A 15,921-nucleotide genomic window follows, 5' to 3' on the forward strand; every position below is an offset into this window, starting at 1 on the left:
CCTCCGGCCTGTGCTCGCAGGGCCACATTCCTAAAGGGGCTTTAGAGCTGCAGGGCCCTGCAGCCCCTAAAGCCCCTGCATTCTGGGTGGCCCTGCCTGCCGGGGGGAGAAGGGGGAACTCCCAGAATCACCACCATGGGTCGGTGCCGCGCTGTGCAGAGCCACCTGCACACCCCCTGCACCAAACAGGAGCTGCCCCAGGTAAGTGCTCTCCACCTCCTACCTGCCCCAGCCCTGAGCCTCCTCCCGCACCCCCACCTGAGCGCCCTCCCACACCCTAACTCCCTCCCAGACTCTGCACCCCCAGCTCTGAGCCCCAGGGGTAAGCCAGGGGCACCTCCCCTCCACATGTCTGAAGAAGTGGGTATTCACCCACCAAAGCTTATGCTCCAATATGTCTGTTAGTCTATAAGGTTCCACAGGACTCTTTTGTTGCTTTTTACAGATCCAGACTAACACGGCTACCCCTCTGATACTCCCCACCACAGTACAGTACAGTAGATAATGCCTTTTGTCTGCTCCCAAAAAAATTTCCTTGGAACCTAACCCCCGCATTTACATTAAATCTTATGGGAAAATTGGATTCATTTAACATCGTTTCACTTAAAGTTGCATTTTTCAGGAACATAACTACAACGTTAAGTGAGGAGTTACTGTATTTAGTGTGTGTCTTCTTGGCAGTAGCGTGTGGCTATGGTAGAAGCTGGGGATGTTTAGAAAAAGAGGTACAATCTGAGCTGATCACATAACTGTGATCATGTTATAAATTCCTATATACAGGGGATAAAATGGATAAACTTTCTAACCCTACATTTTCAAAGTATAGTGGGAAGATGTTTTTACTATGTGATTCCTATAGATTCTAATGGCAGTTGCATACAGTAGCTAAAATCATGTTGAAATGCTATGAAAATATGCCTCCTTTTAAGCACCTCATGTATTGGTTTCCCCTGTTGAAATAACAAACCAAAAGAGCTTTTACGCTAGCATTAAAATTTTCAGGCTTTAAAATGTTAAATATATGCCTTAAGATAGTAAAGGCTTTGCTGTTCTCATTCTCTTGTGAAATATGTAAGATGACTAAGCTTCTTCCTGAATAATTTTTTTTCCCAAATGCTTTATGAAATCCTGGGGGATGACAAAGATCAATGACACTTCCAAGATTTTTAAGACACTTTAGAACTAATTGACATTACACAATAACAGTAGCACAGTGACCATACAATACAGTATATAATGTTTAAAACTTATTTCTTTACCTCGCAGGTAAAACACGTTCAGATATAGGAAAAAAGAGATCACTGTAAAATGGGAACTCCAAAATGGTTCAAATTTAAATACTGTAACTATTTTTTCCTTTTTCCAATTTTCGGTAAGAAATGTACACTTGATGAGGAAAATGATGTACTGTGACTAGACCTGGAAAATATACAGGGAATCAGATTGTCCGTAGTATTTTTTATGTGAAGAGACGTTTAAAAAAAAAAATCTTCTCTTGTTTTTTTTCAGGCTGTTTTAGCTGGTGATTTTATCCTTTCAGCAGCTTCTGTTGCTTTAGCAAGAATTGGAAACACTACTATTATATCGGTATTAAGCCAGGTGATAGAAGATTTGGTGCGTGGTAAGGTTTTTTTCTATTTGTATCTTTATACTTCTTTGTCTAAACAATAAACCTAAAAAATAAAGACTTTATCCCTGCATCTTTATAGGTGAATTCCTTCAGTTGGGCTCCAAAGAAAATGAAAATGAGAGATTTGCTCACTACCTCGAGAAGACCTTTAAGAAGACTGCAAGTCTTATCGCAAACAGTTGTAAAGCAGTATGTACGTTCTGTCTCTCCTCAAGTTAACATACCTTACTGTAAGCTTCACAGCTAAATTCCCAATTACTTGCTATTTTCTTTGGAAATGCTCCAAACTAGACTCTTCAATTAGTATTATGCCACAGTCCTAATGGATCTTTGTTTGAGATTTTTATCCCAATTCAGCTGTGCAGCCTCCATTATTGGTTTTCATTCTTTCCTTTCTGTTTTACGTGCAGAGACAGACTTTTACTCTTTCCTCACTCGCTTCACAGTAAGATCCACTATAGACTCCTGAGCTGATTTCTAAAATGTTAGAAGTTTGAGCCTATTTTTAAAATCCATGTCCGAGAACTATTCATCTTATAATTTGTTGAATATAAGTTTCCTTTCACGTCTGTTGTCTGTTATTGTGTAGCATAGTAAACTAATGCAGAGTCCTACATGAAAACACTGCAAAAAAAATTAAACAGTTTGTGTTCTTCCTATTTAGCATTGCTCTAAATAGGAAATACATTCTCTTCTGCTCATCATTAAGTCTTATGAATTGAATATGTTTTTAGTTGCATTGGTTAGGGGTGACTAAAACAATCATGTCTAGTTCCATTATTGTAAAATGACAGAAGCATAAATTCAAGGACTGAGTCCCAAGCAAACTGACAGTCAGTTAGACCCTGCTATATCCTACTCTCTGTATTTACCACCAAATTCTGTTACTTTCGTTCAGGGCCGGCTCCAGGCACCAGCCCTCCAAGCATGTGCTTGGGGCGGCACCTGGAGTGGAGTGGCGCTCACCCGGGGAGAGTGGGGCCGCGGCCGGGCTTCCCGCCCTCCCCCAGCGCTCCGGCTGCCGCGGAGAGCGGAGCCGAGCGGGCTTGCCGCCCTCCCCCGGCGCTCCGGCTGGCCGGGGAGAGCGGGGCCGCGGCCGGGCTCGCCGCCCTCCCCCCAGCGCTCCAGCTCCCGGAGAGAGCGGAGCTGCGGCGGGCTCTCCGCCCTCCCCCCGGCGCTCCGGCCGGCCGGGGAGAGCGGGGCCGCCCTCCTCCCGGCGCTCCGGCCGGCCGGGGAGAGCGGGGCCGCCCTCCCCAGCGGGGGGGCGGTCGGAGGCTTTTTTGCCTGGGGCGGCAAAAAAGCCAGAGTCAGCCCTGCTTTCATTACACAACAAATGAATATTGACTTGCACAGACAAGTTCTTATTTAAAAAAAAGTTTATTACCAGTTCAGAAAATGCAGAAAGTGACAAAAATGCTTTTCTCCCCTCTTTCCCCCTCCCCCCCCAAGAGAGCCATAATGTTGTCAGAAAGGGAAGTGTAGCTGGAACATAACCTTAGCAATAAGAGGCAGTTCAAAAAGGATTAGTCTAACACACTGTTATTGTTAAGTGTTTTATTCTGAAATCAGTGGTACATTCTTGCAATAGAGAGCAGTTGAAAATTGCCTAAATAAAGTGGATTATCTAAACCAGGACATTATTTCCAATCTTGTAATACCTTATTGGAACACTCTCAGTACAGTATACGTTCCATAAAAATCTGTGTCAGAGGAATCTGGAAATCTGACCAGTTTAAGGAAAATAGAAAACACTCCAGTCGCAGTTGCATACAACATTTGGGTATACCTAAATCTTATAAAGGTTTCATTTCTAACTAAGAGTAATCTATTTCCAAAGCTTCTTAAATTCATGATAGTTTCTTTTGTGTTTCTGAAGCAGATTGGGAATATCCACTGGCAACAAAACACAGATGAAGCATTATTTCTCTTAATTTTTCACTTAGACCTAATGTTGCAACAAAGTTGGGGTCCTTGAAAAAAGGCTACCACCAATCATTGATACCAGATCTACACCTACCTTCAAAACAGTCATGCTTTCAACTGAGTTACTAACTTTATGCAATAATATCCAAGGATCTAAACTTCAGTGTGGTCTTATATTTTGGAAGTAGAGACTTTTATTTCCCAAAAAGGATTCAGATGTAGTTTCTTAGGCAGCTCTTTAAAGAAACAGATCAGGACATGGATGGTTCATATGAATAGTAATGTGTGATAGAGCTTTCCTCTCTAAGGCTCAAATCTTCAGTGAGAATTTTGCCTAAGTAAAGACAGTCACATCAAGCTTCAGACTCACCACATATTCAGTGTAACTGAAAGCTGTTGCTATTGGATAGCAATTTTGACAACCTAAGAAAAGAATTCACAGGGTCTATCATTTCCATTAGATAGATTCTCATTACAAATTCCACCATTTCAGTTTGCTTATTGGCCTCTCTGAGAGTTTGCACAAAAGCCAAGGATTCAGGGGCATCCATCTAAAGTGAGGTACAGTTGACAGGAAAGAGAGCTTGTTTTACTGTTGCCTTCCGGTACTTGTACGGTGCATAATTAGGTTTTCACCACTGGGAATCTAGCATTTCAGATGCAGCAAAATCATGTTTATAAATAAAAGTGGGGGAGAGGGGATTATCCTTGGGGGCAAAACTATAGCTTTTCACACTATGACAATGACATTTTTAGTCTTTCCCTCAGTTTCTTTTTTCATAGGTTAGCAAGGATGGGAAGAATGGTACTGATAGCATGAGTGGCAGAAAGTGCCTGGAGCACACTTTCTTGGGACAGTTTGGGCTATTTAAGGAGAACTGATGGGTTCAGAAGGAGTTCTGCTCTTTGTAGCCAGAAAAATGGTCATCAGAATCATTATCTGTAGCTTGAAAGTGGATTCTTCTAAGTGTTCAAGATGAAGATGACTTCATTCTCAAGGGCAAACTAAGGCTATATTATTGGTGATTGAGAATATCAGTTAGGATAAGTCCTGCTAGCATGAGCCAATCCAGTTCTTGTGTTAAGGGAAGGAAAAGACATTCGTTTTGGCTGAAAAAAATGACAGAAACTAATTCTAATGGGATTTTAGTTAGAATTAATCTAGAGGAAGGACGATTGGTGTGTTCCTGGGACAGTGCCTAAACAGGATACGGATGGTCTTTTCCTGTAATTGCACTAGTTATCATCTGCATCTCCAAAGCATTACATTAGAACCAAAATGCCATTGAGGTAACCAAATACACTTTTTATAAAAAGTCTATCAAGGGGCTAAAGCTGTCACAGTCTCCAGTGTATATTAACTACATGGTAGATGTGTGCTTAAGCTACGGCCAAAGTAGTATATGTGTGCCACAGTAAATAGTGGCAGATGGCCCTGAGAGTCACTGTAGCCTGAGTTACTGAAAGGCATTTTTCAAGGACAATATGGGAGTGGAGGATTTCTGCTCAGGAATTCACATCAATGAAGCACAAATGGAATTCCCAGCTGTCATGAGAAATCTGAGATACCAAATAAGCTTAGCAGCTTCTCCCTCTCTTGCCTATTTTTCCTGCTACAATTAGATTTCAAAACCAGGTAAAGATTTACATTCTTCATAAGATACTTTCAAAATAGGGATTTAAAAAAAATATTTCTTCATTGAAATGAGTATAAAAGTTGCATCAGATATTTGGGCTTCATCTAGCAGGACTTCAGTTTTTACAGACATAGGCTCTGATCCTACAAGCTGATCTGTGCATGCATATCCCTGCACCCACAAAGAGACCCACTGACCTCAACAGAGCTCCGTGTGGCGATAAGGATTTGTCATAGGGAGTACAATGAAAGGAGAAGTCTGTACTTCTCTATCTAGCCAATGATTCCAAATTTAATTAAGTTTAAATTTCCACTGGGTATGTCTCATGGGGGTCCACTTGCACAGAACTCGGTGCAGAATTGGGGCCTAAACTGTGTTAGCTCCTCTTGACATATTAAAGAATGTAATGTCACTGATGATACGGAACCACCTCAGGCTTTGCATACACATTAAAATAAACTATAAAGTCCAGTAACAGGTTTGAGCTAATAGAACTACTGTATCAGGTGCATCAGACACTATTACAGAATGTTTGATAAATCCCCTCATTCATTTAAAAAAAATCCACTAAAGTCATTTCCTTTTGATAATCTACTTTCAGTGGAAGAGATTAACGTTCAACATAGTAACTGGAATTTGAAGTATTAATTATGAGTAGTAAATAACAAGGGATTATATATAGCCATCAGCTCTGAGGGGCTAGTTCATGAACACCGTTTCCACTATGGTTATTCCATGGAGAGTTACACTAGTATAACTATAGCAGTTTAAATTCACACATTAACTTATATGTTAATAGTATAACTTTCCCATGTAGACATCCCATATTGTGCTTCTCTCTTATAGAAATCATGATATGGTCCTGGTAAGAGGGATACTCATTAGGAGGTTATGTAGGCCTAAAGCCCTGGGTTTTTATTTTTGTTGTTACCTGAATGTATGTAACTTGCAAAAAGACGAGAAGTTTTCTAATTTCACAATGACAAAATAATTGTTTTTCCTTTTGTGAACTTCACTTACATAAATGTATTCCATAGCCCTCTCCTCTGCATCTAAATCTTTCTATTTATGCTGCTAAAATTATTCATATCTCCTGTTGGTCCATAGTAAATTATCACTCTGCAGCCACAGTCGTGTCCTGACCTAGATCATTGAATAAATTGAAAAGCTACAGTCTCAGCATGACCCTTAAGCTCCCCAACTAGTGACTTGTCTCCATGCCCACTCTTTGCCATTTACTGTGAATTTTACTAATGCCCGTTTAAACATTCCATTTATACCTGTATTTTACACGTAGATTGGCAAACTAAGAGTACGTCTACACTGCGATTTAAAAAAAAAAAAAAAAAAAACTGCACGGAGTCTCAGAGCCACAGGCTCGGCTGCAGGGCTATAAAATTGTAGTGTAGATGTTTGAGCTCTGGTTGGAGGCCAGGCTCTGGGACCCTTCCCCTTGCAGGACCTCAGAGCCCAGGCTCCAGCTTGAAACATTTGCCATTTATAGCCCCACAGTCCAAGCCTAACGCAGGGGTCTGTTTTGGGACCGGCTCTGTTCAATATCTTCATTAACGACTTAGATATTGGCATAGAAAGTACGCTTATTAAGTTTGCGGATGATACCAAACTGGGAGGGATTTCTACTGCTTTGGAGGACAGGGTCATAATTCAAAATGATCTGGACAAATTGGAGAAATGGTCTGAGTTAAACAGGATGAAGTTTAACAAAGACAAATGCAAAGTGCTCCACTTAAGAAAAAATCAGTTTCACACATACAGAATGGGAAGAGACTGTCTAGGAAGGAGTACAGCAGAAAGGGATCTAGGGGTTATAGTGGACCACAAGCTAAATATGAGTCAACAGTGTGATGCTGTTGCAAAAAAAGCAAACATGATTCTGGGATGTATTAACAGGAGTGTTGTGAGCAAGACACGAGAAGTCATTCTTCCGCTCTACACTGCTCTGGTTAGGCCTCAGCTGGAGTATTGTGTCCAGTTCTGGGCACCACATTTCAAGAAAGATGTGGAGAAATTGGAGAGGGTCCAGAGAAGAGCAACAAGAATGATTAAAGGTCTTGAGAACATGACCTATGAAGGAAGGCTGAAAGAATTGGGTTTGTTTCGTTTGGAAAAGAGAAGACTGAGAGGGGACATGATAGCAGTTTTCAGGTATCTAAAAGGGTGTCATAAGGAGGAGGGAGAAAACTTGTTCACCTTAGCCTCTAAGGATAGAACAAGAAGCAATGGGCTTAAACTGCAGCAAGGGAGGTCTAGGTTGGACATTAGGAAAAAGTTCCTAACTGTCAGGGTGGTTAAACACTGGAATAGATTGCCTAGGGAGGTTGTGGAATCTCCATCTCTGGAGATATTTAAGAGTAGGTTAGATAAATGTCTATCAGGGATGGTCTAGACAGTATTTGGTCCTGCCATGCGGGCAGGGGACTGGACTCGATGACCTCTCGAGGTCCCTTCCAGTCCTAGAATCTATGAATCTAAATAAGCTGATCTGGGTCTTTTATTGCAATGTAAACATACCCTAAGAGCCTGACACTACTCAAAAACTTTACAAAAAATATACAGTCTCTCACACTCAGCTTGTCTTACTGATTATATTTTATTTATATTACAATAGCAACCAAAATTTGCTAGGCATTGTACAGAGGCATAAGATGATGTAGGACTTGCCCCAAAGAGTTTGCTCTCTAAAGAGAGAAGCCTGAAAAGGAGGATAAAAGATTAGGTTCTAGTTTGATACCCCATGCTTATTCCCATCTAAAAACCCCTTGTATCTCAATTCAGTTTATCCTTTGATGGTCTCCGGAATTTTGTCTGACTGAAGGCAAACTTTGAGCAAGAAAACTAGGCTACTAACATCTTGCCTCTTTTTATAGACTGAGGCAATGTGAGATGTTGTCTGATGATGAGATAAGTATCCAGATTCTTTTAGGTCCTTGTAGTATTCTTATGTTTGGAAAGCACAGTGTTAGAGGTTCTTTCATCTTTATTTCTTATGTGTAGGGCCTTACCAAATTCACAACCATGAAAAAAACATCACGGATTGTGAAATCTGGTCTCCCCCGTGAAATCTGGTCTTGTGTGCTTTTACCCTATACTATACAGATTTCACGGGGGAGACCAATGTTTCTCAAGTTGGGGAGTCCTGACCCAAAAGGGAGTTGCGGGGGGTCACAGGGTTATTTTAAGGGGGTCGCGGTATTGCCATCCTTAATTCTGAGCTGCCTTCAGAGCTGGGCAGCCGGAAAGCAGCAGCTGTTGGCTGGGCGCTCAGTTCTGAAGGCAGTGCCCTGCCAGCAGCAGTGCAGAAGTAAGGATGTCATGGTATGGTATTGCCCACCCTTACTTCTGCGCTGCTGCCTTCAGAGCTGGGCGGCTGGAGAGTAGCAGCTGCTGACTAAGGGCCTAGCTCTGCAGGCAGCAGTGCAGAAGTAAGGGTGGCAGTACCATACCATGACATCCTTACTTTGTGCTGCTGCTGGCAGCGGCTCTGCCTTCAGAGCTGAGATCCCAGTCAGCCTCTGCTGCTCTCCAGCTACCCAACTCTGAAGGCAGCACTGTCGCCAGCAGCAGCATAGAAGTAAGGGTAGCAGTACCGTGACACCCCCCCCCCCAACTCCTTTTTGGGTCAGGACCCCTACAATCACAACCCTGTGAAATTTCAGACTTAAATAGCTAAAATCATGAAATTTATTATTTTTAAAATCCCATGACCATGAAATTGACCAAAATGGACTGTGAATTTGGTAGGGCACTACTTATGTGAGTGCATGCTTGCATCATGTTGATTTGAAGATATTCTTCAGTGTGAATACCTTATCGAAATTACTTTTTTCAGCTTCTTTTCCATCTTCACAGTCCCCATCAAGGCTCCTGCTACTGTTTTTAAATGATCCTACAACTTTCCCACCTAAGAGAAAAACATTTTTGTTCCTTATATCTTTATATTCCCATGCTGCTCTTCTATTGCATTTTTACTCTTATTTTTACTTGATAAATCAAAATGAATCTTCACTGCTTCCTCTCCTCTTTTAGTAACATTAGTTTTAGTTTCTGTAGTAAGCCAGGATGGATATTTTTTTTCCCCAACAACTGTAGTTTTGTTGAAAACTAAAATAAATCTGAGTATCAAGTGGAACCAAGTTTGTGCACCTTTTAAAAAAAATAATCTATCTACAAGCGCGCACAAAAAATTCTAAAACATTATTTTAAACAGTGTTGTGGTTCTCATGGTCAACAACTCCCAAATTTCCCTCATCACCCCCTCATTTAATTATACAGAATTCATGCCTGTAGACGTTTGTCTTCAGAGTAATTCATCCTTTTGTGTGCACTTAAGTAAAATGTTAATGTATTTTCCCCAAGGATTACATAAGGGATTTTTTTCTGCCTGCTACTCATGGACAAAGAGCCACATTACCATAGCATGGCTGCAGTTCAAACAGTTCTTGAACCTCAAGATTCCTTATGACTTGTTCGGAACCAGTGATGATTTGGTCTAGTATTATGTGCCCTTTCCCATCCCAGCCCCCTTTGCCACTAACGCTCCCCAATAATTCAGTGGAAATCTCATCAGCTCATCTCTATTGATAGTTCATTTCTGGACAGTTAACATCTTCCATGAAAATAACCTTCCCTCTCTCACTTGCCCTAGTTTGAGCACCACTCTTCCAACTCCATGGTCTCTGTTCATGGGAGGCTTGTAAGATCCATCTACCTACTTGAGCCCTAGCCTCCTAACAATTATGTAAACAGATTCAGGCCCTGTGTTGCTGAGATGCGTTAGACAATTAACCTACATGTGTAACACCTCTCATCCTGCTGCATTCCCTCTCCTTACAGTATAATTTGTAACCATAATAAAGTTAATCTCTATCCAGAATTTAATACTGCAGTTCTATTGGGTTTTGTGTTTTCTAATGGGCCTAGATATTTGTATGTGTGTGTGTGCATAAACAGGGAATTGGGGATGGGGAAGAATGCTCTAGATGTGGCTTTTTCCCCTCTCCCAGATGTTTACTGTGCTTATTATCAAGTATCAGAGGGGTAGCCGTGTTAGTCTGAATCTGTAAAAAGCAACAGAGGGTCCTGTGGCACCTTTAAGACTAACAGAAGTATTGGGAGCATAAGCTTTCGTGGGTAAGAACCTCACAAGTCTTGCATCTGAAGAAGTGAGGTTCTTACCCACGAAAGCTTATGCTCCCAATACTTCTGTTAGTCTTAAAGGTGCCACAGGACCCTCTGTTGCTTTGTGCTTATTATGTTGCACCTATAATCAAACAAATTTCAGGTGAATAATTAGAGCTGTCCTTTTTCTTTTTTTCCTCTTCCTTTCAGGTTTCCATACTAGGCTGCCCTGATCCAAAAGTTCATGAGATTGCATACCAGTATGGAAAAAATGTTGGCATAGCTTTTCAGGTAGTGTATTCTGTTGCTTTTACGGAATTAGTGGGAAGTCTAAAATGCACACTTCTCAAAACTACATTGGAAATCAAACTGGATTGCTGTAATTCTCTGTATACATTTTCTTTTAATTAGACACAGCAATTAAAATGTGTTGTATCATTTTCTTTTTTTAATGTGGTAAAATTTTCTTTTGTGTTTGTCTTCTTCCAGCTAATAGATGATGTGCTAGATTTTACATCATGTGCTGACCAGTTGGGGAAACCAGCATCAGCGGATCTCAAACTTGGATTAGCCACAGGCCCTGTTTTATTTGCTTGCCAACAGGTAGGGTTAAAGAACATTCTCCAAAAATAAAAATCATTGCTGGCTTAAAGGGACACTCTCAACTTGAAATCTAGTCAATTTGAAATATGCTTGGGACATAGCTAGGAGGGATCTCCTCTCCTCTTTACCTAATGAAACATGTACTGGCATTGACTGGCTCCAGGGGGAGCTGCGTTCAACATTCCTCCATTTGAGAGTGGACTGTTACTGAGGGCTTGAAGAGAAATAAGTTAGAACAAGCTTAGATAAGTGGTTTGTTTTTTTCCCCTTCCTTACATCCCCCAGAACAAAAATAGAGTAAGAGACTAATATGGGTGCACACTTGCACAAAGGGGAAGGACGATATGGCAAGAGAGCCGCCATATAGAAAAGACAGGAAGGCAGGGATGGTACTGGCCACATAGAAAGGGAGTGATGTCTAGTGGCCCCTGAGAATAAAACCCTCCATGTTCCACTTGTTTCAATGGGAAATCCCCTAGGAGTCACGAGAACTCGTTCACACCCTGTAAGATCTCTCCTTACTTAATGATCATTCTCTAGAGAAAAAGGGAAGAGAAGCAGATACAACAGAAAAAAGGAACAGCGAGAGTGGCAGAAGTACAGAAAGAGGATGCAGTGTAGAAATGAACAGCAAGTGCACAGAAAAGGGAAGATACTTGCAGACTGACACAGGACACAGCAGAGACAGTGCACTGCACTATTACAACAATTTGTATAGTTGATTGATCTGTAGAGTGCTGATGAGTCCAACCCAGAACCTGTGTTATTAACTTAGTATTTTATTTATTTACATGTGTATATTACATCGTAGGTGCACATGGCACGCAGTGTTTCTCAAATGCAGCCACCAGTGGATTTGTTTGCAGCCAGGACAGCCTCAAAAGAATAGGTGGAGATGTGGGAGAGGGGAGGGACAAGAGAAGCAAAGCAGCAGCCCCTCCCTGCACCACCCAGCTGTTGCTCCTGACTAGCTGTTACCAAGGGCAGCAAGATGGGCCCCCTTGATGTTTGCGCTGGCACTGCCAATGGGGATCAGAACCCTGCACCATTCAGCCTCCTTGGGGGTTCTGGGCAGCGCCTCAGGAGCCAGGTGGGGCTTGTGTGTGCAGTGCTGGACGTGGCTCTGGAGGCAGCTGCAGTGTTCAGTTGTCAGGACACTCCCTTGGGCAGCTCCCCTGCTCCCGCCCGGCTGGGGCATGGGGAGCCTGGGGCAGGCTCTCAGTGAAGAGCTGCGGGAGACAGAGACAGGGTTGTCAGAGCAAGAGTTGGTGGCCACACTCTGCAGCTACCAAAAAATTTGTTGTGAGAACCCCTGCCCTACTGAGTGGCTAAAGACACAGTGCCTGAGCCGCTTAGAATCTAAGCTAGAAATGGCATGGAGAGGTGACATCTGGCAAAGGAGGAAGTTTACACACTAAGGTTATGTGGTTCTGCTTGTCACAGGGTACACAATGTTAGTACCACCTTTTTTGTTTAAAAACAAAGTTTAGTAAGCTCCTAAAGGAGTAAGGATTAGTGTGGTAAATGGCCATACAGAGGCTGAAAACTATAGATTCTCTGTATCATCTTAAATAAATGGGCTAGTTCCTATTGACTTTAGTTGGACTCATGGGTGAAGGTTACATTATTCTTGGTATTCAGATTTGTTCATCTGTTAGTAACAAAATTCCCAGCTGAAAATGAATTTTGATTACTGTCTAGCTGGAGCATTATTTAAATACTTTAACAGCTGTTATGGTCAATGCATGTTGTTATTTTCATGCTAAGAATCAGTAGTCTCCCACTACTGCTTGTGTTTAGTCATTTAAGTAGGCTTCTATTCTCAAATCATCTGGGTTTAAGTGCCACTAGCAGCTTTGTAATTATTCGTTCGGGCCACCGTTTAGTAATGGAAGAAACTGGAGGAGATAAAATGGTTTAGCTGTAAAAGACCCATTCTCTTATCCATATATCCATCTTAAAATTGTGCTGTCTGTTCTCAATTAATCGGCTTTTGGTTCAACTCCAATGTTTGCATTTTATTAATTGTTCTAGAGTAGACAAAACCTGAGTTTCCAATATTAAAATAAAGCTGAAAAAAAACAAACATTTTAGGACTTTCACTGATCACAAGTCCAGTGTTTTATTTACAGGCCACTTACTAGCGTTCCCCCTTTCACACTTTATATCTTGATGATGGAAGGCAATTGTCAGTGCTTCATCAAGCTGTCCTTCCACAGAATGTTTTGGAAGGCCTTTTGTGCCCAGGGGAAGGCCTCTTCATTGACAATTTCCTGCTGTTTACAAGAAACTAGTACTGAGCCACACTAGAGACTTACATATTACTTGTTTACATAAGTTTTAAAAACTGGATCTGGGACTGCAATCAGACACTTACTTGTACTACTAGTGATAAATGTTAGCCTCAGTTCAAATAGATGTATGTCTCCACAGCCCCACAGTTTGGACAGGAATTAGCAGTGGGCAACAAAGTGCAGCACTGTAACTCTCCTGTGTGGACTCTGCAACAGGCTTACATTAATGCGAACTAGGAATCTTTTAGTTTGTGCTGGTGCAGTGCTATTCACACCCCTTTAGTCTGAACTGCAGGGCTGTGTAAGACAAGCCCTTTGAAGAAGAAAAACTCAATCTAAAACATGTAAAGGGTTTTTCTGTTGAAGGTTAATTTTTCTTTGGGAAAAGGTATACATCTGCTTCTCTTCCTCCTACCATTTTGGCCAGCAGTTAGTCTGTTATTTCCATATGGTGAAGATGCTTTTACAAACACATACAACATTATGGCTTTGGAAATTGGAGAGGGTCTAGAGAAGAGCAACAAGAATGATTAAAGGTCTTGAACATGACCTATGAAGGAAGGCTGGAAGAATTGGGTTTGTTTCGTTTGGAAAAGAGAAGACTGAGAGGGGACATGATAGCAGTTTTCAGGTATCTAAAAGGGTGTCATAAGGAGGAGGGAGAAAACTTGTTTACCTTAGCCTCTAAGGATAGAACAAGAAGCAATGGGCTTAAACTGCAGCAAGGGAGGTCTAGGTTGGACATTAGGAAAAAGTTCCTAACTGTCAGGGTGGTTAAACACTGGAATAGATTGCCTAGGGAGGTTGTGGAATCTCCATCTCTGGAGATATTTAAGAGTAGGTTAGATAAGTGTCTATCAGGGATGGTCTAGATGGTATTTGGTCCTGCCATGCAGGCAGGGGACTGGACTCGATGACCTCTCGAGCTCCCTTCCAGTCCTAGAATCTATGAATCTACTTTCATCAGCGGAGCTCTAAAGCATTTATTTCAAAGCAGGTAAGTTATCCTTCTTGTACAAAGTGACCCTTAAGACACCTGATCTGGTTAGAGTAGATGCCTCTACTAGACTGTTTATATTAATAGACTAATGTCAAAGAGGAGAAAAATGTACTAGGTCCCTGGAGCTAGTGTAACAGGCAGCTATGCAGAGAAAACACTTCATAAGAAACAGCCAATACTTAAATTTTCTCCTTCATGTTTAGTTTCCAGAAATGAATGCCATGATCATGAGGAGATTCAGTTTGGCAGGTGATGTTGAACGTGCTCGGCAATATGTACTTCAGGTAAGACTAGTATGAAGTATAAATTTATTTAATTCCTCAAATTAGTTGTAGCAGTTATAGGCAATCTAGGGGTTTGTCTATACTTACGCGCTGGTTCGGCAGCAGGCAATCGAACTTCTGGGTTCGATTTATCGCGTCTTGTCTGGACTCGATAAATCGAACCCAGAAGTGCTCGCCGTCGACTCCAGTAATCCTGCTCGGCGCGAGGAGTACATGGAGTCGACCGGGGAGCCTGCCTGCCGCGTCTGGACCGCGGTAAGTTCGAACTAAGGTACGTCGACTTCAGCTACGTTATTCACGTAGCTGAAGTTGCATACTTTAGTTCGAATTGGGGGTTTAGTGTAGACCAGGCCTAGAACTCATTGCATGAATTAGCCACAGATGGCAGGGCTGTATTTAAAAAAAGTTTAGCATCTAACTCAAGAAGTGGTTCTCAACCAGGACTACCCATACCCCTAGGAGCACACATTTGCCTCGTTTTATTACATAAAGCACTATCAAAGTTAGTACAAACTAAAGTTTCATACAGACAATGAGAAAGTAAACAATTTTTCAGTAATAGTGTGCTGGGACACTTTTGTATTTTTGCCTGATTTTGTAAGCACGTAGTTTAAAATTAGGTGAAACTTTGGGTATGCAAAACAGATCAGACTCCTGAAAAGGATACAAGAGTTTAGAAAGGGTGAGAACACTGAACTATAAGATGTAATCAAAGATACTGTTGCAAAGGTATTCAAACTTTGCTGGTTCCTGGGGTGAAAAATAGCTTGCTGGCACAGCACTTAAGAGGAACAGCAGAGGCAGGTTACTGGATTAGATAGATGTAGCAACATAGTTAATGCACTAGATCCAAGGGGGTCAGTTTCTAAGAACTCAGTTGCTGGTACTGAAGGGTAGCTATGTTTCAGAGTTAAAAAAAAAAAAAAAAAAAAAAAAAAAAACACACCACACGACCACATCGGTACAGTCAAGAAAGCTTGCATTGCTTCTTAGTTTAAGTCTGGCCCTGCCAAAAGAAAATTTTCAATTTAATGTCTACCCCTAAAATCTTAGTTTCTAATTTGAGTATTGTGTAATGAGACATCTTTGTCAAATTTAAACTTGCAGAATTTGGACATTAGCACAGGACATGGATGACCAGAAGTAGTCAGTTTAATTCACTAACCAGATATTCCTGTTTAATAAGTCAGTTTTAAATGCAAAGTGTTTTGAGTTTTTTTTCTGCACATTTAAGGTAGTTTAACAATGAGAAACAATTACTATTTGTGCATTTGAATCCCCATTTCCATTCAAATACAACTTGACACAAATCATGAGTTCAATAATTAATCACCTCTAAGAAATGTATCATTGGCCCATTTCTAATCAAAAGTTTAAAATCAAGAATCTGATGGTATGTTATGCCATTATA

General features: G+C 41.4%; 1 protein-coding gene across 5 annotated transcripts in view; it reads left to right on the top strand.

Moving 5' to 3' along the window:
* PDSS1 (decaprenyl diphosphate synthase subunit 1) overlaps positions 1-15,921 on the top strand; it is a 35,356-nt gene that overhangs the window by 17,819 nt on the left and 1,616 nt on the right. For 4 of the 5 annotated variants that reach the window (XM_024208736.2, XM_024208762.2, XM_026649498.2 and 1 more), the window contains 5 exons: positions 1,510-1,621; positions 1,710-1,819; positions 10,540-10,620; positions 10,819-10,932; positions 14,430-14,510. In XM_024208736.2, coding sequence (XP_024064504.1) covers positions 1,510-1,621; positions 1,710-1,819; positions 10,540-10,620; positions 10,819-10,932; positions 14,430-14,510 — 498 coding nt within the window. Of the gene's footprint in view, positions 1-1,509; positions 1,622-1,709; positions 1,824-10,539; positions 10,621-10,818; positions 10,933-14,429; positions 14,511-15,921 lie in introns of all 5 variants that reach the window. The other variant, XM_024208745.2, reaches the window with a different exon arrangement.

This window comes from Terrapene carolina, unplaced genomic scaffold, assembly GCF_002925995.2.
Source record: "Terrapene carolina triunguis isolate 2854851 unplaced genomic scaffold, T_m_triunguis-2.0 Scaffold84, whole genome shotgun sequence".
Lineage (NCBI taxonomy): Eukaryota > Metazoa > Chordata > Testudines > Emydidae > Terrapene > Terrapene triunguis.